A 26,589-nucleotide genomic window follows, 5' to 3' on the forward strand; every position below is an offset into this window, starting at 1 on the left:
GGAACTATAGACAAGGATGTTGATCTAAACCCAGTTGTCTTCATACTTGGCATTAACACAAGCAGCTTGTTTTATAAAATAGAGCTAACAATCCACACTACCAAGGAGAAGAACAAGCCCTGAAGTCAGCATATCCTTCACATCTCTTCTGTGTTAATGGTATACTTTAAACATTATTGAAAAAATCACTTCCACATTTTCAGAGAATAAACATGAAAATCCCTGAGGGCCTTTGTTAAACAGCTGTTATACCTCCAGGTTCTAATCAAAGTCCAGATCTTTTTCAAGTAGGCTTTATTTTACAAGGCAGCAACATATATGCACACCCTCTGTCTTCAGGTTTTGTTTTGACAAATAGATAGTCAAGAAGCTTGCCCTAACAAATGAGAAACAGAGAAAGAAGGTAAAAGAAATCTGTGGCACTTGCTGTTTGTAAAGGACATGAAATTTTTCCTGGGACAGCTTCTGATGGCCACACTTTTCCCAGAACTGCTGACAAGGAAAGAAGCCATAAAGAACATGCCTGATTATAGCCTTTTTCATGTTGCTTTGAAGGATACTTCCCTTCTCCAGCATGACTATATGCAGCTTCATTTCAGAAAGCCACTTAGGGGCATGCTATGCAGCATGCTCAACTCTTCCACCCACAGCATGAAGGAACTTGTCCTGCTGGGTTACTTTATGGTTTTGTGCATTATTAGTGCTGCTATGAGCTCCTGGTGATATATTTATTTCCTCTCCAACATCAGCCTTAGCCTTGGCTGTGGAGAAGAACCTGCATAACCCAAAGGCTGCAGGAGTCGGAAAAGAAGCATAATAGAAGGAAATGCAGATTTTAAACAATTGCTTTAATTTGGCTTACTTGCAACAGGACATGAAGATGAAAAAGAATAACAACAAGGCATGTACAGCCTGGCTTGCTGTTAGGAATGGTATATCAAAGTGAACATGCAACAGTGGGACAGAAAGATTATCATAGAAGTAAGAGGAGCTTGAAAATGGTGTGTGTAGCACAATCCTAAGATCATATGTAGCATAATCCTTAGAAGACTACAACAGAGGTTCTGTTTTACCCAGACCGTGATGTTATGCAAAAATTAATGAATAAATTATTTCAAGATGTAACACCCCTCACCCAAAAAAAAAAAAATAGTAAGACTGCACTTTCCTAATGTCTTCCTGTCACTCACTTTTTTAGGATGCAATTTCCAAAGTGTAACTTAGATTTGTCAGTTAAATAAAGCTGCATTTAAATTCATATGGACACACAGCAGGCTAACTTACCTACTGGGCTACTGAAATGAGTAGGTCTGCCCTGTTTATACCAGCTGAGACTTTAGCCCTCAGAGGCATTACAGCTTCATCCACAGTTGTGGGGTCACATGCCCCTTTCCATTTGTCCAACAAACATTTCCAAAACCTCTGGATGAATGTCTGTGCTCCAGAGATGATAACCAATATCACTGTATTTTGCAGAGCCCAAAAGGCAAACTTCAAGGAATTCAGCTTTCAGTCCTGTCACCTTTCAGAAGGAACACATTCTCCTTTTTTACCCTTTTCAAGAGTCAAGTGTCTCAAAGATGGTGTGCTGTCTCCTGACACACACAACACAAAAATGGAGATAAAGCACATAAAACTATGGACTGTATTTTGCAGGGAACACTAACATCTCTCCTTCTCTCTCTAGAATGAGAGTCTTGTACTCTACCAATCAGATGATAATATCCAAGGCCCATCGTATTCCCTGGACCACAACCATTCCCATTTTATTTTGGTGGATCACACAATACCAGATGAGCCAGATGCAACTACTCAGCTACGTCTCACCTTGGAAAAACATATTTCAGAGCAGCGTACTGGGTATGGTGGTAAGTAGACTCTATATAGTTGTGCTAACTTGAATAATACTGATGTTACAGTTATACTTGTGGGCCTCAACCTTAACAAAGGCAAAACCAATTCTGAAATTAGACAATCATCTACATAGATAAGATCAAGTAAACACATTTGTCATTACATAAGAGGCGGAACTAAAGTGACTTCTGAAGTTGAGAAAGCTGCTTTTTAAACCAAAAATCCTGAGAATTAGAAAGTAGCCTCATTGTGCTTGCAAACCAAATCTGACTGAACGAGTCTCAGTGGAACAATTTTCTGTCAGAAAATGCCGATTCATTTGACAAATATTCCTCTGGAACATACTAAATTTGGTGGTATCTTATATACACAAAAGTCATTGATTTAAGCTCATTTATATTCAAGCTCAGCAAAGCTATGTGACTTTGCTGAAGTAAAACACTTTAATAAGGTCAAGTAGAATTTCCCTATTTCAAAGAATACCAAGAGGTTATTCAGAGGAAATATTTGATATGCTGAATATTCTTTGCAATTAAGGACTTCCCACCTTCCCACCATAAAGTCAGAATCCACACCCCCTACCCCTCCTCCAGCTAAATTTTATCTAACTTTATGGTAAATGAAGAATATCTGAAGCCATAAACCTCTGGAGAAACCTATTGTCATAGAGGTCACTCTTCAAACTAGAACATCACCTTACTGAGAAATGGCACTGCTATGCCATTCACTAAAACAATTAATTTACTTGCCAATCATGTCCTGGCTATAGCTCAGTTCTACCTTATCTCTGTAGTCATCCCACAACAGATACAAATAGTAAGTGTCAATCTGTACAGTGCTCTAAAAAGGGGCCAACAAAGGGAAACATCAAAAAATTGTTTGAACCAAATGCCATTTATCTTCCAACTGAAAGCAGCATTCATTTCATAATGCTGCCATTTTGATTGAGCTCTTTTAGGCCAATCTGTAGTCACCTTCAGGTTACAGAGTTCAGCATTTACAGTACAAACCATTTAGTGGGTCCCTCTGTGTGGTTAAGCACAGGGATGCTTATGTTGTTTCTTCCCCTGCTGCCATGACATGTTAAATATTTCATTAGCATTTCTTTTCAATGTATAAGATTGTTAGTAATAATGACCACATTAGACTGTGCTGAATGAAATTATAAACTGTTTAAGCAGAGTAATAAGAGTTGATAGGAAACACATACTCTGTATCTGACTCATCTCATCCTAACTGGTCTACATAATCAGCCTCTTCAATTTTTTAAATCCTCCTTTTATCAGGCTTTTCTCCCAGATTTCACTACACCTTGCTGCACATGCAAGGCACATGTATTACATCTGGGACAAACTGACAGCTTTTTATCTCTAAATATATCTTAATATTAATAATGGTAGCTGCCTTTCTGAAGACTTAACAATCTTATCTTGCACCCTAATGCAGCTCCATTATTCCACTATTGATCACCTTGCGGTAAATAAACAAAGAAGTCAACAGTGCTATGACACACAGAAGTGCCAGTATCTCTATTTTGTAGCTCAAGTGTACTGAGTTGAGAACCAAATGGACTGCTTGCCAGGAATCATGCAAGACATCCAAGGCAAAGAAGGTGCCTACGTCCTGAATCTTAGACTAGGACTTGATCTGCTAAGTCATAGTGTTATTTATTCTCTTCCTTTGCTACTTGCTTCTGCAGTTGCCTGCCTTCTGCAGGCTCATGTTCTGGTAGGTGCCAGAACAGCATATAACAAGAGAAATACTTTCAAAGGGTCAGCAAAACCACAATAGTTTTGTTAAAGTTGTTAACCTTTTAAAAATTAAACCATCTGTTTTACAGGAACAGGTAGTATTGAGATTCCTGTGCTTTGCTTACTGGTAAATGGAGGACCCGGCACACTCGAGGTAAGTAGCCATTTGTAACTTTAGAAAAATAAATTAACTTGTGCTGACTAATTAACAGGAAATTTTGATGGATGACAAACACATGTACTGGCACTTTCCATAAAGTCAAAATTCAAATCTATACACCATTGTGAGCTGAGTTCTGTTAATATTAAATTTGCCAGCATTTGTTTGGGAGAAATACTTCTTTTCAAATAGGCACCAGCTGACCATTAAAGCTTCCATTGCCAGCTTATACAGTGAAAATAAGAAATCTAAAACCAAAACAAACCCACAGAAGCCATATCCAGATTTAGTGAGAGAGAATCACTGTGCTATTACTCAAGACCACCTACAAAAAAAGATTAATCATTCACTGATGTCCAGCAACAGTGAGACCACTGTCACAGAGCACAGACGAAGTATAAGACCACATTTGCCAGATATGCCATTTAAAACTATAGTATCCTAGTTCCACCGAGCAAAAGTACATTGCAGGATAGAAGACTCAAGTGATACCTGTTAACAATTCTATACCTTCTCCAGTGAAGGATCAGTTTTGATTTTTTTCCCTGAGTAGTTCTACAACATAAAGAACCTATTAACTAGGAAATACTCTTTGATTTCTATTTCATTCTTACTGGTATTTTATTTTACTCCTTTGTAGCAGCTTGTACATCCGCATAGCTTTTTTTAGATGATATTCTCAGATGAAAAGGAATACAGTACTTTCAGAGAGATGTTTAACCATAATTTAAACTTTCCAAATGATGAGACTCTGCCACGCAAGCTGGTAACCTCTTTCAGAATGACTGATTTCTGCTGATGTTTCCTAGTTTCAGTTTCCGGTCCTGTATCTTGTCAGATATTTGTCAGCTTGACTAAAACATACACTGTTATTAGGAATCTCACTGTTTACACAAAGATTATGTTACCTCTTGAGCTTTTCTTCTAAGCTAAATACAGCAGTGTTTTCTGTATTTTGGGTGTTGAAAAATCACATATTACAAGCTATAATCTTCTTTTCAAAGTTGTAAAGAACAATGAAAGTGACTTGGAAACCAAAGGTGACTGGCTGGAGCCCAGAATTTACACATGCTGGGAATGGATAACCGATTGCACTTTTTTAGGATATCAATTTCTTAAATTGAAATTGGATAATACACATCAAGGACTACAACAGCTGTTAAAAACAAAACACTAGAAAAAACAAACCCTATACAACAAGAAAGTCAATAATTAGATTCTTAAACTCTCATTAACTTCTTGCATAATTCTGGAGTAAAAAATACTCCAGAGTTATGAAATTGGCAGCAATACTCATTGTTGCAATTATGATACCACGGCCTCTGCTTCCCTCTCTGCAACCTGCCTGACTCCTTCTAATTGCACAAGCAATAGAGTTATCAGCCTTTAACTCTTGCAGCTGCTGTGCTTCCGTGCTTTTTTTTCTGTGGCTCAGTGTTGTATTCACACAGGCAAATTCCCAATTTTTAGAATGTATAACCAGGTTAAGCAGTCAGAAGAGCCTGCTGGAGGATATCTGTGTAGTGCTCCTCTTGACTACGCTGAAACGCAAACTGTAGGGGAGAGGGAGGAAGGGAAGAAGTCAAGGATAAGGAAGTTTTATGTACTGTTTGTCCAAATCAGGTTGTTTAGCCACTCAGTTGTGTCACAAAAGCAGTATAGCCATGGACGACCTGCTACAGAGTTAGAAAATTCCTGATAGCTTAGAGAGTCTGGAGTGATGCCATAGTGAACCTGGTCTAGGTATGCATTTATTCTTAGTGTGCAAGAAATCCTTATTTTTAATAACGTTTTCTTTCCATATATGAATTCTAAAAATATACTTTTTAAACTACAGAGAATGTGCAGCAGTCTGGAAAATTCTGCTCCCTGGCTTATCTTAACTGGGTCTGGAGGTACAGCTGACATCTTAGCTGCATTCATGAATGACCCACAGATTGTCATGCCAAAAGCTGTTGAAAAGCAATTTAAGGAGAAATTCCCTTCAAAAAGCTTCCTGTGGAAGGACATTCTCCAATGGACAGCAACAGTGAGCTCATATGTTTGATAATTATGTACATCATGTTCACAAGTTCTCTCTAACCATTTCTAGGTTCAGAAGTCCATTCAGTGCAGGTTTGACAATTAGCTGCCCAGAAGTTTGGAGGACTCCAGTGCTTTGACACTAGTGTCATAGAATACCTCTCTAACATGAAAAGCAAGTGCTCAGCTGATTGTAGAAACTACTTTGTTCTAATGATTCAGCTGAACACATAGGGCTCTGTCCTTCCTTAGTTATTTCCTCAAGTCATAGCCAGCACCGAGGAACCCCACAGTCCTGGAGGACATGAAGCATTATTTATACTCCACAGCTGTGGAGCTTGTGCAGCTGTAACAGAAGAGACCTAATTCATGATTTACAGCTGTTAAATGGAAACTTAGTTGTGGATAAGCACTAATAGATTAAAATGAATGAAGGGTGTTTAGAAATTATCCCATCTATTGGCAGTTATGCATGTTCTTAAAGAAAAGAAAGAACACCCAGATTCACAGATTTTTCCTAACTCTGTCTTGAGGCACACTTGCTAGACTTGAACCAGCAAGTGTTTAGGAAACAAAAAAGCCCAACACTACCACCACTTTGAGATTGTCTGTATGTGAAAATTAAAGAGCTCTCTGTGTCTCTGAGATAAACCAAGTCCACTTCACATGATCCACTACTTATTCTTTGCAATTCCTGCCATAAATCTGAACTCTAAAAGCTGCACATATTAATTCCATTAGGGAGCACTTTTCCAAATTACTAACGCAAGAGGGTGGAAGGGCACCTAGAAGCAATATTGCCAGATGCTCACAAAGTCTCAGTGCAGCTGCACTGCTAGAAAGAAAACTCAATAAATAGAGAAGCAGAAGAAAAAGAGTATTGTATATATCAATATTTGATGACTTACTCAAAGAAGATTTGGGGACTATGCTTTTAAATAAACAACTCTGAAAGCAAAACTTAAATGTCAAAGCAGGAAAAGGTAAAACAAAAGTAGCGGTAGGCTGGCCACAGGATGACTATGAGTCAAATAAGAATGTGAGTTAAGGAAGGATCTTTTAATTAAAGAACTGCTCTGGTTCTCAGTATATCCAAGTTTGGTTCCTCCCATCCTGCTAGGTCATTTTGAAAAAGTCAATTACTTCTTCTTGCCCTGGGAATTATTTATAGATAGGAAACTAATAATGCTTGTCTTCTTGCCAAACCTCAGCATTACAATTAGAAGTTTTTGTGAAATACCGCATGGGCTCTTAGGCATTAATATACAGAAGTAGGACAACACATAAAAGTGTTTTTTTCATCTCCCAGTAGATTCAGAACATTATTTCCCACCAAAATCTTTTAACTTTGCACAACTTTGAGCAAGATGGTTCAGAAGAACTAGACACGGTCATTTTAAAAGCTTTAGTAAAAGGTAAGAACAATAGACACAGCAGAGTGTAATACTTGTCTTTCTCTATACCATAAATGTTTTTCATGTCTAGAGCAAGTTCAGTTGGCTGTTGGATCAGAATTAATTTCTGATGCAGAGTTCTTCTGTTTGCTTATTGACAGATTGATTGGGATGGTTACCATAACTCTCTGTAAGCTTGCTTTAAAACAGTGCTCACATTTTAATCTCATGCTATTGTATAGTGCTATTCTAATTGCTCCTTTATTTCACTACTTGCTTCTCTTAGTAGTAGAGGTTCCAGAAGAGCTGAACCACTGAAAAACACCCCCCCAAAGAAAAAGCCCACCAAAACACCTCCCCAACCTCCCCCTCAAAAACAAAACCACCCAAAAGCTACAACCTCCCCTACCCCCCAACCCTTCTCCTCAAAAAAAAAAAAAAAAAAGACAAATATACTTCAGTGACCTTAGTTCCAGAAACAATCCATTTCCCCTAAATTTAAGTGGGGGAGGGAAGGAACCAATGGTGACATTCTATTCCAAATGTCCTAATTGAAACAAGACAAAACCAATAGCCAGTCCTGTTCCCACACTTTCTGCAGGTTCTGCAGGCCTGGATCGCTCTCAAAATCCTAAAAACATTTAGTGTTTTAATAGAGAATTAATCTAGCAAAAATTAATATTTTTAATATTAATATTTCTTAAGTTGGGGGAAATGCTGTGAAGAGTTCCTGTTTAGGCAACCGTAGCTGAAGGAGAGCTTGTATTGCTAATCAAATTACCAATGCTATATTAAATTAAACAGAACTGCTGTAAAGTACTGGGTTTATTTGCATTTTCTATTTTTGCCAGCCTGTAAAAGTCACAGTCAGGAGCCTCAGGAGTACCTGGATGAATTGAAGCTGGCAGTGGCCTGGAATAGAGTGGACATTGCTAAAAGTGAAATATTCAATGGTGACGTGGAGTGGAAGGTACCAGGTTTTATTGTCTTAGAGGACAAACAGTGTATAATCCAATGTGTACAGGACACAAACATCCTAATAGAAAGCTTCAGTTTTTAACACTACCTGCATTCTCCATGAAAAGATTCAGCAGTGGTAGTATGCTTTCTTAGGCTGTTTGTCTTTCTGGTCCTTTATATGAAAATGGCTAAAGACAGAGAAATAATTCAGTGGACATGGTCCCTTTCTTGAACACTTTGGGGGCAAGAATCTCCCTCCCACCTCTTCTGTACAAATGTTTAAATCAAACAAACCTGAGTTTGCAAAGTAAAAGCAACATGCAGATATTACTGTTAGAAGATCGTAGGAAGAACATCACTGTTTCCAGCTGCTGTATAAATACCCAGAGCAGTTAACACCTAAGATCACCACAACTCTCACAGCATGCTATTTGTGTTCAAGTTTTAACATTAATGCTTACACAGACATTTTGTCACAGAGAAATAAGAGAGTTTTACCTCTCTTCTTCTACCCACTGCTGACTGGTGGAAGACAACATGTACATGTCCTCATGTTGAATCTTACCTCCCTCCTCTTCCCATCCGTGATTATCAAAAAAAACCTTTTTTATTTTTCCCCTTCCTCAATCTAGTCCTGTGACCTGGAAGAAGTGATGATGGATGCTCTGGTCAATGACAAACCAGAATTTGTAAAATTATTTATTGAGAATGGGGCTAACATATCCGAATTCCTGACATATAGTCGTCTGCAGAGGCTCTACTGTTCCATTTCTCAGAAATGTCTCCTCTATGAACTTCTCCTAAAGAAACATGAAGAAAGCAAGCTGACCTTGACAGGCCTCACTGGCCAACATCATAAGGAGCAGAGGGAGAACTGCCCACTCTTCACTCTCAGCGAAGTCTCTAGAGTTCTCAAGGATTTTCTTCATGATGCATGCAAAGGTTTCTATCAAGACCCCAGATATGGAGGCAAGAAGAAATCGGTAAAGTTACAACTTTCTATCATAGGCTTGATCCTCTGCAATTAGAACTTGAAAAGTTTTAGCTAGGTCAGGCCTTTGTGGGTAGGGAAGGAAAGGGAAGATGAGACAATCCGGCACTTTTTCTCATTCCTTTTTCAGCTCATTATTATTACAACTAAAATGGTATGATCTTTTTCTTTGCAAAATTTAAAAGGAAAATAAAGTAATCTATAAGACTGTGATTCCTCTTTCTCCTCCTTTGCAAGTGGGATTTTATGCAAGGTTTTTCTGTACCTTGAACTAGTGCTGAGATACAGCCTCCGTTTCAGGATCTGCAGAGGCACCTGTATCTCACGCTCTTCTAGTACAACTTCCACAAACGGTCCATCATTCTAACACCTTGCATGTGGAGAATTTTGTTGATCTTACAACTCCCACATACATAAGAATAATTTCAATGAAAGATATATGGGGAATACAAAACGACAGTTACATTTACTAAGAAGTAATTGGACCTTAAAATGGCAGTCTGCATTTCTCATACAGAACCTCAAGCAGACGTATCTGAAAGATAGCATTTTCTAGGAAAAAGACAAGCAGGAATAGACTATGCAGTACGTGATATTTGCCTTTAGATTATTATAGCTTCATTATTGAGTAACATAACACATAGCCAAAAATAAGAACAATTGTGTGAAATGGCCCTGGCAAGCACCCTGATCAGCACCCTGGCCAGCACATGACAAGGATAACATGTGGTGGATAGCACTGTAGAAAGGGATGGTACACTGTCCACAACTGTGCAACAGTTTTACCGTTTTTGCATTTTGACAGTGTACTTAACATTGAAACTCTTAAGCACCAAAGTTTTTGCAAGATCATTGGAAATCAGTTTGGGCAAATGATTTAAAAACAGAAACATGTAGAGAAATCTCATTAAGACCAGAGTTCTAAACAAACTAAACAATTAAACCTTTGGGTATTTGTCAAGTTCTAGCTTAATCTTAACACTAGTTAAATTAAAAAAAAAAGTTTAAAAAAAATTCTCACTCAAGAGCTTCACTCACTTTTGCTTTGATAAAGCCTAGCTAAATCAATGAGAAAAGCTAACTTTGAATCTAGTCAGGATTTCTTTGTTCAGAATTTGGGGCAATACCTTTGAAGTCATTAAGCAGACTCACAAATTCTACAGGAATAAAAGTTTGCTCCCGAAATCTGGCTGACCTGTGTGGCTTGGGCAGTAAGTGACCTAAATCCAAGTGCTATAAATAAGGCCCAATTCAGATACTAGATCACCCTGCCTACTAGCTGGTTTAGTTTTGAAGCTTCTTTCAATGGTTGCCACCAGTGGCTCAATCCTGTTACCACTGAGAGCAGAAAGGAACTAGTGATTACAAAGACTCATGTGACTTTTGGGATATCTTTGACTCCTGCAAGGATTTCAATACAGTTTATTTGATTAAATAGCCCACTACAAACTGAAGGGTTTAGAAAAAAAAAAAAAACAAAACCAAAAAACAAACAAAAAAAACAACCCAAACAAACCAAAAAAATCAACAAATCCAAAAACCAACAAAACCCAACAACAAACAAAAACCAAACCAAGCCACAAACCCCCTTCCAAAAATGCCATTAAAGTAAACTATGTAATTCTGTTAAAGTTTAAGCAATGAAGAAATATATCCTCACAAAAACCTTTCTATTAAAAAAAAAATCTACTCCAGCTGCTTCTAATTTACACAATAGATGTAAAGGCAGGTTTTAAATACACTTAATTTTCAGAACTTGACCTCAGCTGCCACACTTCCTCTTGAGAGTTTTTTCATCAAATGCTAAAGGAATAAGCAGTGCTCTACTTAAAATATTCCCCACATGGGGGACAGGCTTCTCAAAGAAAGGACTAAAAAGAGGGCATTGACATACTCTATTCTTGTCCTGTGTAGGACCTTGGTGAGGTTTATTTCTGTTGAAATAAAATGCCTTTTGTTCCCTCTTCTCTGAAACCATGTCTTCTGTGGCAGCTGAGCAGAATCCAACAGACCTGAAGGCAACCTCAGATAGTTAATCACAGGTTTGTTTTGTATGGTATTACACACCAGCAGTGAAACCCTGGCCTTAATAAAGTCAACGAGAGCTTTACCATTAACTTCAATAGGGTCGTGGTTTCATCCAGAATGTTCTCACACATATTCAGTTATACTGGGGACACAAGGGTCCTTTGATTCAGTACAGAATGAACTAATTACCTCTCAGTCCTACAGAAAAGAAAAATAAAAAGAATATGAAGTACGTGGCAAGGCTAAGAGCAGCTTAGATCATGTCATTTGCATAGAATGAGACTGCAAAGCAGGTTTTAATTTCTATAAACCATATTTCAGGATAAAATGAATACAAAGCCATTACCTGGGCACTTGGATATGAACCAGAAGACCGAAAATCCTTGGAGGGATTTATTCGTCTGGGCAGTACTTCAAAACCGGCACAAGATGGCGAACTATTTCTGGGCTATGGTAAGCTTTGAGCTGTAGCTGCTTCAGGTGAAATGTCGGTATATTTCAAGTATATGAGAAGTTTTCTGCTCAGCCTTACAGCTCACACAACAGACAGGTTTGTTTCTAAAATATGAAATGATGTGGCATTTATAGGTCTTTTCATCTCCATGTGGTTCAGCAGAGGCCAGAGGGCCTGGCGAAGAAGGCAGAGCAGCAGCAGGTGTAAATAAGCACAGCCTGAAACACTGCTAATTTACTTCAGCTGCAGAGCTGACCCTCCTCTGCCTTGCAGCAGATTACTCACTACTTTCAGTCTCAGGTTTTGTTCCTTCTACAATAGATCAATTGTTTGGGTCCTTGTGATCCAGAGGGAAGACAGTGCAATCCAGCATCTTTAGCTTACGTGCTGTATGCGTAGGGAACAACGGCATCACACTCTCAAAGGCTGAGCTTCAGGCTGGCATAATTGGCTCCTGTTTTACAATCCTCCACAACCAAGACCCTGTCTCATGCATCTGGAGTGCATCCCCACAGAGTCAAACACAGTTATCAAGACTCCATCCCTGAGCTTCCAGACAGCTGCAGCTGGCACAGGGCAGGAGGTCATGGGGAAGGACAAATTGCATACAGCTCTTCAGCCACTGAGTGTGTGTGCACACAGACACATCTGCACCTTGCAGGGCTTTGTACTTGTGGAGCTCTATTACCAGAAGTCACGTTTTTCTGCTGTGTGCCACTGCCAGCCTTTCCCATATATCCTTATGGAGCTTCTCAGCAAGGTAACTGTGAGACTGGTTTGCTCTATTTCCACAATGCATTCTTCTTTCAGTCTTTGAACTGAAAAGCGAAGAATGCCCAAATCAGACTCTTCCAAGATCAATTAACCCCTGAAGTCTCCAGCTTTATGGGCACAAGAACTACCAATATGTGGTTTACAATTCTAAAATACCACTGAAACTGTTGTTTTGATCAACATTTTGGATTTTCAAGTTCGTATTTGAGGGAAGATTCTTCGAAGGGAGACATGCATGATTTTTTTGTTGTTATTAGGTGTGTTCCTTAGAGAAGTCTTCCTCTCCCCAGTTCAGAAATGCCCTCCTGTGGATGGTAACAGCAGTACCCCTTTCAATTCTACAGGGTCAGGAAGGTGTAGCTTCAGCTTTGGCAGCCTGCAAGATCCTTAAAGAGATGTCCCGCCTGGAGACAGAGACCGAAGTAGAACGTATAATGAAAGAGGCCAAGTATGAACAGCTCGCTGTTGGTAAGTAACAGCCCCTGTGTAACTGCATCAAAAATTTAAGAAGTAACTACCATTTAAAGGCAAGCAAATGAAAAAGATACTCTCAGTTGTAAAAGGTCATGAAAAACTAAAGAGCCTTGTAGCACAGGCAGTCCCAAACATTAGAAGGACTTAAAAAACAATCATTTGGGGAAAATCAGCAATCCAAGACTGGTTCCTGGGATTCATGGAAGAAATTACTCTTCTGCTGCATGTTGGTTTTAAGTGTCTGAATTTACAAGACGCATTCCAGCGATGGGCAAGACAATAACTGAAATGCTTCCAGCCTCACAGCAGCCTGGTTTCCCTGCAATATCAAGCTTGCTCTCTAAGAGCCACTAGAGCAACAAGTTTTAAGGTCTTTGTTGCTAAAAATAATTCAACATTACTTCATCCAGAAGAGGTCTAACTGCACAACAAAACTGCAGCGAGGCTCAGACTGGTTTCTCAGCAGGCAAGCCTCCCCTCCCTACAAAAGTAAGCATTCAGGCATTGCAGGTGCCTGAATATCAAGCCCTCTCACCTTTGCCTGGTTTTATAACAGATGCCTGCACACAAGCTTCTCTGCTGGTCTGACTGCAATCCAATCCATACTTGAAGGTAGCAGTGCTGTGAACAGAGGGTTTTAAAGTATGCCACACATGGAAACACAGAGGCTTTCTTTCCCCTTAGAGCTAGTATATCAAGCAGCTGAAGGCTAATTCAGATATTGCTACATTATTTATACATAGATCACATTTTCTCCTCTTCTCACAGGGCCTTTATTATTTACAAAAAATAAAAAGGCAGATTCTCATATAATCACGAGGCTCAAGTAATTTAGTCATAGAATTACAGGGCCTAATCCAATACACAGAAGTCTGCTCCTTGGCTTTGGTAAGTATTAGATCAGATGCTCAGTTAATTTCCTGCCTGCATGACAGGTTGATATTACATAAAATGAACATTCTTTAAAAATTATAAATACCACATCAACTGTCACAGAAGTATGTATATCGGCTTATTTTATATGAACATGATCCTTTCCCCAGCCCTCACAGTGTGTAGGTGAGGCCTAGTTGTAGGCTATCCTAGGTAAGGTACTGAGACAATCAATTGAATGAGCAGAATGAAACAAACACAAGAAGTCAGATCTTATCTAATGAGGAAACTTTGACTGTCTGTACTGTTTATCTTAATTTCTGAGCTCCAAGACCACCTTCTCTGGAAACAATTATAACCACAACATTCTACCAAGTCTAGTATTATTTTATGTCAGATAGCTATGTCTTAAACCCAAGGATTTTTTGGCTACTAGCCAAAGATGAGCTGTTCCTTTTGTTTAGTCTGTTCAGGAGACTGGGGACAACGTGGCAACTCATCCTTCAAAGTCTAAGAGGATCACCCAAGAGATACAGTTTTGCTTGATATTGCCTAAAGCTCCACGTGAGGCAGCTACAGATGAGAGACTATAACAAATACTGTCATGCTACCAAGAATTTCTTGTGAAAGAAAAATTTCTTCTAATCTCAAACGACAATAGGGAAAAAAAAACACCAAAAAACTGCCCAACACCCCCCCACCACCACCACACACACCCCCAAAACCCAAACCTGTTAGAGGCCCAGGCTGAGAAGGAAGCAGATAAAAAGAAGTGATAGATTTACTCCATACCTATCTGCAAATAGTGGGAATTTCAAAATTACAATGATTTTTTTCCACCAAGGTGAATCTATTTCATCTGTACACACGTGCATAAAGCCATAGGGACTTACTCTTGTGTCCAGCATCATTCCTCTCTCCCTCACACCTCCTCTTATCTCTCACAGGCTCTTTTCAGCTATTTCAGCCTGGCAGAAATCTCTGGTGCAGCAAGAACATATGGCAGTGCCCAGGCTTTGCTGCCACCATGCTGCACCCTACTTTTTTTTTTTAATTACAAGATCTGTTTGTTTATGTTTCCTTCATTTGACAGAACTATTTAGTGAATGCTACCACAACAGTGAGGAGAGAGCATTTGCTCTGTTGGTGAGAAAAAATCATTACTGGAACAGAATCACCTGCCTTCAGCTGGCTACAGAAGCAGATGCAAAGTCTTTCTTTGCACATGATGGTGTCCAGGTAAGTTTTACAGTCCCTCCCCTCACCAACTTTACCCTCAGGGCTTTTAAACATGATGTTGGATACAGAAAAGGGTAGAGCAGCAACTGAACAACCCCATGAAATGCATTCCCTGAAGAGATATTCTTCAGAAAGGGGTCTCTTCCCTCTCCCTGGCATCATACTAAGAGTACGTTATACTGCATCCTTGACAAAGCAACACAGTTCCTCCTTTCTCCTCCCTTTCATCCATATGGCCAACAGACCAGTGCACTGAGAAGGTTTAGCCTTTATTCCATCCTTGCTCATAGAGAAGCATCAGGAAAGCACTTTAAGCCTGAGGCATAATGAAGCTGTTCCAAGATATGAGGTAACTCTATGTTCAGATTCAAGGAAGAGCTCACTGATAAAAGTTAAATTAAATTACTATTTAGCTTTGCCCTCACAACCCAACTTCTCTCCACAAAGCTAAATTAAGACTGATGGTACTTTTAGCTCCCAGTGTCTGACTTGCACTTTTTTACTACTACGGATTTTGCTTAATTCCACTTGACTTTCTATTCTTTCCACTATCCTCTTCATAACTCTCTGCATGCTTAAGAACATCTGCAGAAGGACACACAGAGCACCTGTTTGCCTGTTCTTAAGGTATCCAGAGCATTCACTGTCTTAGGAGCCACAGAACATAGGTGCACTTCACTTGCATGTGTGTTTTATTATGTTAAAGCCATCTCTTGTTTTGTTGACTTTCAGGCCTTCCTGACAAAAATATGGTGGGGAGACATGTCTACAAACACACAAATCCTGAAGTTAATCTGTGGATTCTATTGTCCTTTTCTAATCTTCACAAACTTAATAGCATTCAGGTACAAATGTAACTATTTGGATGCAAGAGAGAAGGGATGAAAAATAAGGCATAAAAAACCATCCAGACTCAACGTTTCTCACCTAGTGATAAAAACAGTAAGATCATTTCAAACTGTCAACAGGAGGACTGCACCGTTAATCGACCTAATCAGTTTTCTATTGGGTTGAGCGATTTGTATTAGTGCCTATTCTAATGCTTAAAAGAGCAATGAAATGGTTTCACATAGATCACTTCTATTTTGCACAATCCACAGACAAGCCTGTTGGAATTCTGTCAGCTCCAGATTCTACAAAGTAATGTGCAAACTCTCTCCAGCTATGGCACCGTCTCTTTCTAGTTTTGGAGATACCTGCTTTAAACCTCAGTATCTTACCTATTTAAACAGCGATCCTAAAGCAGGATTATCAGCCACAAGCCTTGATAAGCATAACTCAAGCTTAACACAACCCACAGAACTGATGTGAAATCAATACAGATTTTCAAATTCAATGTCTTATGAGATCTCTTTGTTAATCTGCGGCAGGCATAGCTTTGGAATTCATAGTTTTCAGCTTTTTGTCAGAGCGAAGATGCTGAAAACCTCCTAATAATGTGAGAATCATATATACATCATTAGAATCAGCATGTGGATATGAAATATATGTTTCTTAACTGTTAACCTACTAGAAAAGCAAGAGGAAAACTTGTTTGGTGCTGCTGATTTAAGACTTTGCTTCTGTTGGTGTCACTAAAGATGACCACCTTGTCGTAGTGGCTGCCAGACTCACAAAATCAAGTAATTTAATGTGAAATTTTGGCAGAATTTTCCCAGAAATGTTTAAATCATAATTCATAATCAAAGTAAGCCTTTCCAAATTTGCTCTGTTGAGGATACTTTTTGCCTCCTTTCCCTGGAAATGCAAATGTTGACACCATGTTCCCTGCTGTTTCTGGCATTTACTGTCTTAATTGCTCCTAAGAGTAACTAGGAGTGGAGCGCTGGGGTATTGACTTCTAGGACTGAGGGGTTTATTTCTGCTAAATCCTAAGTAATTTGAGGAAACTTAGCATCCTGCTTCTTTTTTGTGAAGCATGCCAGTTATCACTTCTCTGAGTCTTGTGAGTGACTTCAGCCTTCTCATTACAAATAAACAGAGACTTTGCAGAGGTAAAGATTATGCATTATTTGATAGCTTCTCAGTGAAGCAAGTCCAAGCTAAGTACATGCTAGCAGTTCTGTATGAATGCCAATTGCTAACCATCATCTAATGAGTTTATTTTCTTACAGTGAGGAAAAACAATCCAAGAACGAGCCAGAGCCCTTTAGAGAGCTGGACGCTTTAGATACAGAGAGGACACTGCTTTTTTCCAGGGGAGATGATAGGTAAGTTTAAAACCATTAGTTAATATAACTCTTGTGACAGCAATCAGAGAACTTCTGTTTGTAGACACTTCTGTTTGTAGACACTTCTCATGGATTAATGACCAGTTACTAATTAGAACAGCTGAAGGACCAAACAATTCATTAGTACTCAGAAAGTGCTGTGCCTTTGATTACTGCTGTTGTTGCTCTCTAAAAGCAATATAGAAGATATTCCTGGAGACATGACTTTCCTTGTTCCAAGAAGGTAATTTCTACAGAACGAGGAATCTACTTAATATCTGGGGAATCAGAAAACATTTCCTGAGATTCCCTCCAGCTCATGATGGCTGATATACATTGGATTTAGGAACTGAATCCCTATCCAATTATGGAGCTGAACAGAAAGAAGGTTCCCAGCAAAACCTCACATTATTTGAATGCATCACTACGTACTTTCCTACAGAGGAATCAACAGAAGTTATTTGCAAACAACAGTACCTGGAAATTTTATATAAGGTCAGTTTCCCACCATACTAGTGCTCTTCATTTGTGTTTTGAAAGATTAGCCCTAAGGAATCTGAAGTACAACAAACTTACGAATTAGAGGGAGCATTATACAAATGGGTAACTGGGCACAAAGATTTTTGTCAGTTGCTTTTGGTCACAGATCTGCGATTCAGAACTTATGAATCACACCTACATGTGCCACACACTGAGACCAGGAGGACCTAAGTCAGGGTAGGCTGTCTTTTGATTAGCACAAAGTCCTCGTAATGGCTAAATAGCCACTTGTATTAAGCATATGTTTTTCAACAACTTAAAAGAGAACTTCAGAAATACATGAACAATGTGTAGTGAGGAAGTATCATCCACAACATGAAGTGTTTTATCAAGTCAGAGTTACTGAGTTCCATTTTGAGCTCTGGCATTAAACTGCCAGTATGTTGGAGAAAATCATTAGTTCTTCTCTGTCCTCCCTAACCTATAAAATAGGCATAAAAGCATCTGCCACTTGGGAGCTATTTGTAAGCAATGTCAAAGCACTTCCATATCCTGCTTGAAGTGTGGTTTGGTCATTACGTTGTGCATTCCAATTGCTGTTATCTTCGTAATTTATTTTAACAGAGGCTGTCCCCCTCCCAGATCTATTTCAATATCTATTTCAACAGTAAAGCTGCGATTATGTTTATATTATCCTGTTACCGTGGAGATGTGTCTTAAGATGCCATAAATTGAGAGGTAGTACAGAATCAGACACATAGAAAAGACTGGCTGTGAGGAGAAACTTTTCCTTGTAACAAATGTATTTAATAATTACCAAGAATGTCAGGGGAAATGAAAAACCAGTGCAAAGTCGTCGTGTATTTTTTGTGAGGTGAAACTGAAGACACACCCTAGTGTGCATATCCTTTGTTAGAGATCACACCTCTCAGAGTCAGAATCACAAAATTAAAGATCCAATAGCATCCTTAGCTTACATAGGAGAGCAATTTCTGCAGAAACAAAACCTCACACTAAGATGAGATTGCTATCAAATACAGGGAACTTGCATTTTCTCCACAGGATAATTTCCATTGCCAATAGATAGCACTTCATGTTCCAAAACACAGCAAAACCAAGTATAGAGGTCAAGTTTCCATTCAGTTACCAAAATTGCAAGAATTGCAAGGTTGGATTGAGACTGGGTTATAAAAAAGGAATTGTTTAAAGTCAGAGCAACAACAAGAATTTCTGCATACAAGCACTCCAAGAAGTATTTAGAGCTAAAGTAATTAACTGACTTGCAAACTCCATTGGCCATTTGCTTTTCCTCATTATTATATAGGATGGCCCAGTTAGAATTAAACTTGGCTAGGGATGTGAAAGAAAACAGGAAGGGATTCTATAGGTACATCGTGAATAACAGACAGACTAAGGACAATGTGGGCCCTCTCTGGAAGCTATCAATTGGGAGAGCTGGCTGTGCTGGATTTGGAGAAGGCTGAGGTTCTTAATGACTTCTTTGCCTCGGTCTTCACTGGCAAATGCTCTGACTGCACCACCCAAGTCTTGGAAGGCAGATGCAGGGACTGTGAGAATGAAGACCCTAGGCCCACTGTAGGAGAGGATCCTGTTCAAGACCATCTTAAGAACCTGAATGCGCACAAGTCCATGGGACCTTATGAAATCCATCTGCAGGTCCTGAAGGAGCTGGTGAATGAAGTTGCTAAGGCACTGGCCATCATATTTAAAAAATGGCAGTCAGGTGAAGTTCCTGATGACTGGAAAAAGGGAAATATAACCCCCATTTTCAAGAAGGGGAAAATGGATGACCCGAGGAATTACAGACCAGTCAGTCTCACCTCTGTGCCTGGCAAAATCTTGGAGCAGATTCTCCTGGAAGGCATGCTAAGGCACATGAAAAACAACAAGGTGTTTGGTGACAGCCAGCATGGCTTCACTAAGGGGAAATCCTGCCTGACCAATTTGGTGGCCTTCTATGATGGGGCTAGAGAACTGATGGACAGGGGTAGAGCAGTTGATGTCATCTACCTGGACTTGTGTAAAGCATTCAAGCTGTCCCACATGACATCCTTGTCTCTAAATTGGAGAGACATCAATTTGATGGGTGGACCACTCAGTGGATAAAGAACTGGCTGGATGGCTGCACACAAAGAGTTGTGGTCAATGGCTCAATGTCCACTTGGAGACCGGTAATGAGTGGTGTCCCTCAGAGATTGGTGTTGGGACTGGTCCTGTTCAACATCTTTGTCAGTGACATGAACAGTGGGATTGAGTGCACCCTCAGCAAGTTTGCCGATGACACCAAGCTGTGTGGTTCGGTTGATACCCTGGAGGGAAGGAATGCCATCCTAGAGGGACCTTGACACGCTTGTGAGGTGGGCTGATGCCAACCTCATGAAGTTTAACCATGCTAAGTACAAGGTCCTACACCTCGGTCAGAGCATTCCCAGGCACAGCTACAGGTTGGGCAGAGAAGAGATTCAGAGCAGCCCTGTGGCGAAGGACTTGGGGGTGTTGGTCAATGAGAAAATGAACATGAGCCAGCAGTGTGCACTCGCAGCCCAGAAAGTCAAGCATATCCTGGGCTGCATCAAAAGGAGCGTGACCAACAGGTCGAAGGAGGTGATCCTGCTCCTCTGCTCTACCCTCATGAGAACTCACTTGGAGTATTGTGTACAGTTCTGGTGTCCTCAGCAAAAAAAGGACATGGAACTGTTGGAACAAGTCCAGAGAAGGGCCACGAGAATGATCAGGGGACTGGAGCACCTCTGGTATAAGGACAGGCTGAGAAAGTTGGGGCTGTTCAGCCTGGAGAAGAGACGGCTGCGTGGAGACCTCATAGCAGCCTTCCAGTATCTGAAGGGGCCGTATGAGGATGCTGGGGAGGTACTCTTCATTAGGGACTGTAGTGACAGGACAAGGGGTAATGGGTTAAAACTTAAACAGGGGAAGTTCAGATTAGATATAAGGAGGAAGTTCTTTACTGTAAGGGTGGTGAGGCGCTGGAATGGGTTGCCCAGGGAAGCTGTGAATGCTCCATCCCTGGCAGTGTTCGAGGCCAGGTTGGCCAGAGGCTTGGGTGACATGGTTTAGTGTGACGTGTCCCTGTCCATGGCAGGGGTGTTGGAACTAGATGATCTTAAGGTCCTTTCCAACCCAAACCCTTCTATGATTCTATTGTGAAAAGAAACCAGCTCAGTTCCCCCTCCTCGTGCATTTGCACAGCATTTGTACTATGTGCAGGAACAAAATGAAGTTAAAATAAAAGTAACACAGAAAAACTGAAATCACAAGAATATGAATTTAAGTGTGGTGTGACTTTGTTTTTCAAAATCTTCTTTCTAGCCTTAAATATTTCTGCTATTGTAATGTGATTCTTCTGACTTCTGCAGCCTTACACCTTGCCACCCCCAGCATCTGCCTGTTAGTATCTTACAAGAATCTTGATACAGAATAACACTGAGCTTATTCCAATGAACTAATTTGAGGAAATCATCACCAAGCCTGTATTCTTCTTGTTTTGCAGAGAAAGTGGTAAATTGGAGAAGCAGAATCCTCCCGAAAACACAGCATGGGTGACATTCATGTTTACCCGATGGAGAAAATTCTGGACTGCCCCTGTAACTGTATTTATGGGGAATGTTATAATGTACTTTGCTTTTCTGTTTCTATTTACTTATGTCCTTTTACTGGACTTTAAACCACCTCCACCTGAGGGACCATCTGCTACAGAAATTATACTTTACTTCTGGGTTTTTACCCTGGTCTTGGAAGAAATCCGACAGGTCAGTAACATATGATAGTGAAACTTGCACCTATTGTTTGCATATTTGCACATTGCAATCTGCATAACTGTACAAGCTTGAAGACTTCAAGTATCAGGTGTAGTTTCGTACAGAAGAGCGATACAAAACTTACCTTATCCAAAATACTCCACCTCTCTCTATCAGAGTAAGTTCTTCCTCCACCATATAAATCTGTAGCTCCACCTTTGCTCTTCCATTTTGCTCCAGGCACAGCCAAGTCAAGTGGGCTGCTATGATTCAGGTGTCCTTCATTTCACAAAGTATCTCTGATCTCACTTCCCAGAACTAGGCTTTCCCACCACAAATAATGCAAGTTGGAAATTATATTCTGCACCTGGAAACACAGCAGCCAACCCTGCATCCTTTTAAGAGATTCTTCCCCACTGGGGACTGTTTAAAAAACATAAGCAAATGAATTCAGATTATTTGTGTCTTTCCTAAAATGCTTCTCAACTTGAAAGATTAGCAGATAACTTCTGGTTTGCTTTTCTTAACTTAAACAAGCAAAAACTTAAAAAAAAAACCAAAACCCTAAAAAAAAACCAAACAAACAAACACCCCCCCAAAACAAGCAAACAAACAAACAAACAAAAACAACCCACAAAAAAAAACAAACAAAAACTTCTCAATTACTCTCCCAATAACTGGCTTTGGAATGTCCTCAGCTCAACAACTGAAATAATGTGTGAGCAATTGTGCTAGTGTGTTGCCAACCATGGGTGCATAAAGCTGTGCTTTAGGCATGAAAAAGCGGTTATAAACATTTAACTCTGAAATAACAAATAAGTATTCATTATTTAAGTGATAGGGACAGTGAAGGGAATCCCAGTTTGTTACAATTTATTTGACATTATGCCACAATGCTATAACCAGAGGAAGACATGGAAAATACTTGGATCAAAGAACATTTCATTATAAACCTGTAAAACATGAAGAGTGCCAGGCTAAAACACAGCTAAGAAACCCAGCTCTTTGCCTAGATAATCAAATGTGCACTCACTGACAATTCCAGTATACAAATGCCGAATCTGTCCATGCTGTTTACATAGTAGTGTCTAGAAACTACATTTTGACTGGAAGTTGTATTATTTAACAGCCTGAATGCTGACAGTATCTTAAATCAGGCCTCAAAAATTCTTAAGGCTAATGTCACAATAAAAAAAAAAAGGTTTATTTTTTTTCTTTTTCAGCCCACTTTTCTGTTTTAAGATGGTAAATCAAGCTTATGTTTACAAGCTTTTTTCTTATTACAGTAGGAATTTAGTTTTGCACTTTGTAACGAAAGAGAAAAAGGAAACAGGTATTATGTTAAATCTCACAATGAAATAGTGAAACTGGAAACAGATCAATACCAATGGTTATTTCTCTTTTTCAGAGTTTCTATACAGATGAAGACACAAACTTAATTAAAAAATGTAAACTGTATGTGGAGGATAACTGGAATAAATGTGATATGGTGACTATCTTCCTCTTCATAATTGGGGTAACCTGCAGGTATATATCTGTTCCATGTGATGTGATCAGCATCAGTAGTACTTGCTGAGATCTGATTATTTCATATGCTCTGCAGGATGCTGAACTCTACTTTTCAAGCTGGACGTACAATACTTGCCATTGATTTTATGGTGTTTACACTTAGACTTATACATATTTTTGCAATTCACAAACAACTTGGACCAAAAATCATAATTGTGGAAAGGATGGTAAGTGTGTAGTCTGCCCCAGATAAATACTTGTGCTTTCTAAATAATGGAGAGTAGAAAATCTTTTTCCAAAGGAAATCAGTTTACAATCTGTCTTTATTTTTTATTTTTAGGGCTTGTCATTTTGCATATGTTCCCTCATTTATCATGAGTATTAGATGCGGTAAATTTGAAACAGATCTTTCCAAAAAGCTCTGCAGTGTAACACATTGGTTCCAATTTATTAATTCTTGTATCTTACCTAATCATTTATCCTCAGATCTGGCAAATGAAGAGTAGAGTGTCTTTAACTTACTGCTGTTCTTCCTACTTCATAAGCTGTGTGAATTCAGACAGAAAACAGGCCTTGTATGGAAGGGCAGACCATTTACCGAATGACTCTGCTCTGCTTGGGGAAACAGACTGTTACTTGCAAGAAGTGTGAAAAAACTCTGAAAAAAGCATAGTTGGAAATTTCCCACAGGAGTTGTTATTGCATGTACTTTGTAGCTCCAAGTTACAATGAAAATATGTTAGTACTTTGTCAGCATATGTTGGAAGATGTTGATAAAAGATTTTTATTTATTACAACTCTCCTGCAGGAAGTGAGACATTAGGAGCAGAGTTACTGTGCTTGGCTATGCATTGGTATGCTGAAGTAGCTTTTTATTAGGTATGTTCATCTTGTCAGCCAATTAACTCATGCTGCACTGACTAATAGTTCATCTGATTGTAAGTGCTATTATAGAATCTACAAATATTTGATTTGTGACTCATAGCAGAGCTCAGTAAAAGCCCTACAGTCTAAACAAACCTGTACATTGAATAAACATAACTACCAAGCTATTTGGATTTGTCTACAAACGCAGTAACTGTCACTCTAACATGACATTTGCTTGGAGGAGCAAAAGGGTAAATGGCAAATAAATATTTGTTCTTGAACATTATCTAGCTTACAGCATTAGCGACTTTTATTGTAAGAGAACAAGTCAGATCTACGGCTCCTGACCCTTCCTTGCTGCATACCAAGCTAAACCTAGGCTCTGAATAAACATTGTAGTATGTCTACTATGTTGGTATCTGAAGTCTTATAAGGTAACACATAGATGAAGAAGATGGAAATAAGAACATAAACAGCAGCCTAGACAAAACCATAAAATGGAACCCTTCATCTTCCCCCAGTCCAAGCCATCACAATGCTTTAGCTTTGGTAGTTCACTGTTGAACCTTACATCAAATGAAATAACACTGAAAGTTACTTCAGTAAATGATACCCTTCTTGAGAGGTTCATCAAGTGGGTTCAAGCAAAATCATTTCCTTTACTTAACCAGAGAAGCAATCCAAGATTGTCTCTCATTGTCTTTCTCCTTTTTTAACCTTGCTACAGAATGGCTGAAACAAGTCTGGTAGCTGCTAAAACTGCAGTTCAACGCTAGAACAAGGTCTGTTCACAGAGAGACTGCAGACTGGAAAAAACAGATTTCCAGACTTGCCACTGCTCTCTCTTAGATACCGTGCTCCTTAACAGAACTCCAAGTAACATCCTGGAGCTCTCAAATGCCTATGCTTTTGGGTGACCACACAATCCAATAATCTAATTGAAATTAATCTACAGACTCTAATGAACTCTGTCAGATTAGATGGGAAGAGGATGAAGTGTTCCACCAGGGAAAAATTATTGCACTCAAAATGCATGTTAGATTTATTTTTTTCAAGTAAGTGTTTTAGGATTCAATTACTTTTGCTTCTGTAGAGAAACACAATGTTTAAAAGCCGGAAGTCTTGAAAACAGTCCCTCAGATGCATTACTTACTTAGTTTGAGAACACAGGACAGAAGCTACCCGATCCTTGCAGCCTTCAGTGTCTGCTGTGTCAATGGTTCAGTGTTTGTCACTGAGTACTGAGTGTAACCACGATTCACTGCTGCAGCAGAACTCCAGTAATTCACAGTGAAGCAGTCAATGGTACTGTGAGATCTGACAGAAAATCTGCATCTAAAAGGTACAATGAGATTCACCTAAAAGATGTGTGTTTCAACATTAAATTTTAGATGATTCAAAAGCAAGCTTGAAATTTAAAACATGTCTTTATCTAATAAGCTGTCAAAGTAAAATGCTGCTACAGGCCAAGAACAATATAACATTAAGACCAAAAAAGGAATTCTGTGCACGCAACTGTATCCTATTCCACCTCCTTTAACCTAACCAAGCTTGTAAAGAAACAGAATTATGAGCCGTTTCCATATAGAAAGACTACTGTTCTTCGACATTGCTATTACAGTCACCTCTCCTTCTTTTTTCCCCTTCCCCTCTCCTTTTTCAGATGAAAGATGTTTTCTTCTTTCTGTTTTTCTTGAGTGTGTGGCTCATTGCCTATGGTGTGACGACTCAAGCTCTACTCCATCCTGATGACAGACAAGTGGAATGGATATTCAGAAGGGTGCTTTATCGTCCCTACCTTCAGATATTTGGCCAGATTCCACTGGATGAAATAGACAGTGAGGATTTCTTTCTACCCTGACTTGGCCATTTTTGACTGCACACTTCTGATTAGAGCATGGAATTCCTTCCCAGTGTTGTTCAAGTCTTTGTCCTGCAGGCCAATGTTTTCACACTACCACGATATAAATAGTGTATTTGCAAAGAGATAACGAGCATTGTGGAATTACATTACAGAACAGTTAGACAAGCTATCTGGAATATTCACACAAGGATTTGCAGTTTTAAATGCTGGCATACATTCTGAAATAATAGCACCCTCCATAAATTTTGGCAGTAGCTTAACATGACAGTATTAAAGCAGTACAGCTCTGACCATAAGCAAACACTTATGTTTTAGAATAAATATTCTTCTGAAGCTTTTATTGACTCTGGAGGTAAAGCTTCCCAGATCAAGTAAAGCTAGTGATTGCACATGTGCAATATTTCAAACAAAACAACACAAAAATTAATCACAAGACACAGAAATACTTGGACATAAAAGTTCAAAGTCAACATTTCTGATAGGTAAGCAGGTAAAATACAGAATAGGTCATCCCCCAAAAAAGTCTGAAGTAATGCCACAGCATTATGCCGGAATAACAGTGCTAAATGTCAGTGGCAATACTGAAGTAGGATTCAAACTTGAGGTAATATAGAAGGAACAAAAAAAAATCCCACAGACATAAGCAAACCAGTAAGCATTCTTTTATGTTCACTCTGCTTAATAAGAAAAAGCAGTCTTACAAAACTCAAAAACATCTAAGTGAGACAAGAGCAGAGGTGTGATTCATCTCACTTAACTTTAAATGCCTACAGTGCAAGCATGTACAGCACAACCAGTCACTCTTATTCCCATAAAAGTAATTGGAGAGAAACAAATATTTTTGGAATTGGATTACTCTTATTTGGACATAGGTCAGAGGTAGGATTCCCCAGAAACATGTGTTTCTCT

At 39.3% G+C, this 26,589-nt stretch overlaps 2 protein-coding genes across 2 annotated transcripts in view; one reads left to right on the forward strand and one right to left on the reverse strand.

The window, feature by feature from the left end:
* The window catches only part of KCNQ1 (potassium voltage-gated channel subfamily Q member 1), a 392,885-nt gene extending 381,004 nt beyond the window's left edge, over positions 1 to 11,881 (reverse strand). The window contains exon 1 of the mRNA XM_057412834.1: positions 11,507 to 11,881. The gene's annotated coding sequence lies outside the window, so the exon portion shown is untranslated. The remainder of the gene's footprint in view (positions 1 to 11,506) is intronic.
* TRPM5 (transient receptor potential cation channel subfamily M member 5) overlaps positions 1 to 26,589 on the forward strand; it is a 39,753-nt gene that overhangs the window by 4,337 nt on the left and 8,827 nt on the right. Inside the window, exons 4-18 of the mRNA XM_057412847.1 lie at positions 1,688 to 1,868; positions 3,695 to 3,759; positions 5,603 to 5,794; positions 7,100 to 7,202; positions 8,033 to 8,151; positions 8,774 to 9,124; positions 11,482 to 11,613; positions 12,733 to 12,856; positions 14,829 to 14,974; positions 15,707 to 15,819; positions 17,089 to 17,184; positions 21,194 to 21,452; positions 22,849 to 22,967; positions 23,044 to 23,176; positions 25,480 to 25,654. Coding sequence (XP_057268830.1) covers positions 1,688 to 1,868; positions 3,695 to 3,759; positions 5,603 to 5,794; positions 7,100 to 7,202; positions 8,033 to 8,151; positions 8,774 to 9,124; positions 11,482 to 11,613; positions 12,733 to 12,856; positions 14,829 to 14,974; positions 15,707 to 15,819; positions 17,089 to 17,184; positions 21,194 to 21,452; positions 22,849 to 22,967; positions 23,044 to 23,176; positions 25,480 to 25,654 — 2,308 coding nt within the window. The remainder of the gene's footprint in view (positions 1 to 1,687; positions 1,869 to 3,694; positions 3,760 to 5,602; positions 5,795 to 7,099; positions 7,203 to 8,032; positions 8,152 to 8,773; positions 9,125 to 11,481; positions 11,614 to 12,732; positions 12,857 to 14,828; positions 14,975 to 15,706; positions 15,820 to 17,088; positions 17,185 to 21,193; positions 21,453 to 22,848; positions 22,968 to 23,043; positions 23,177 to 25,479; positions 25,655 to 26,589) is intronic.

This window comes from Pezoporus wallicus, unplaced genomic scaffold (genome assembly GCF_028554395.1).
Source record: "Pezoporus wallicus isolate ANWC-B61680 ecotype Strahan unplaced genomic scaffold, APGP_CSIRO_Pwel_v1 scaffold_6885, whole genome shotgun sequence".
In the NCBI taxonomy this organism is placed as follows: domain Eukaryota; kingdom Metazoa; phylum Chordata; class Aves; order Psittaciformes; family Psittacidae; genus Pezoporus; species Pezoporus wallicus.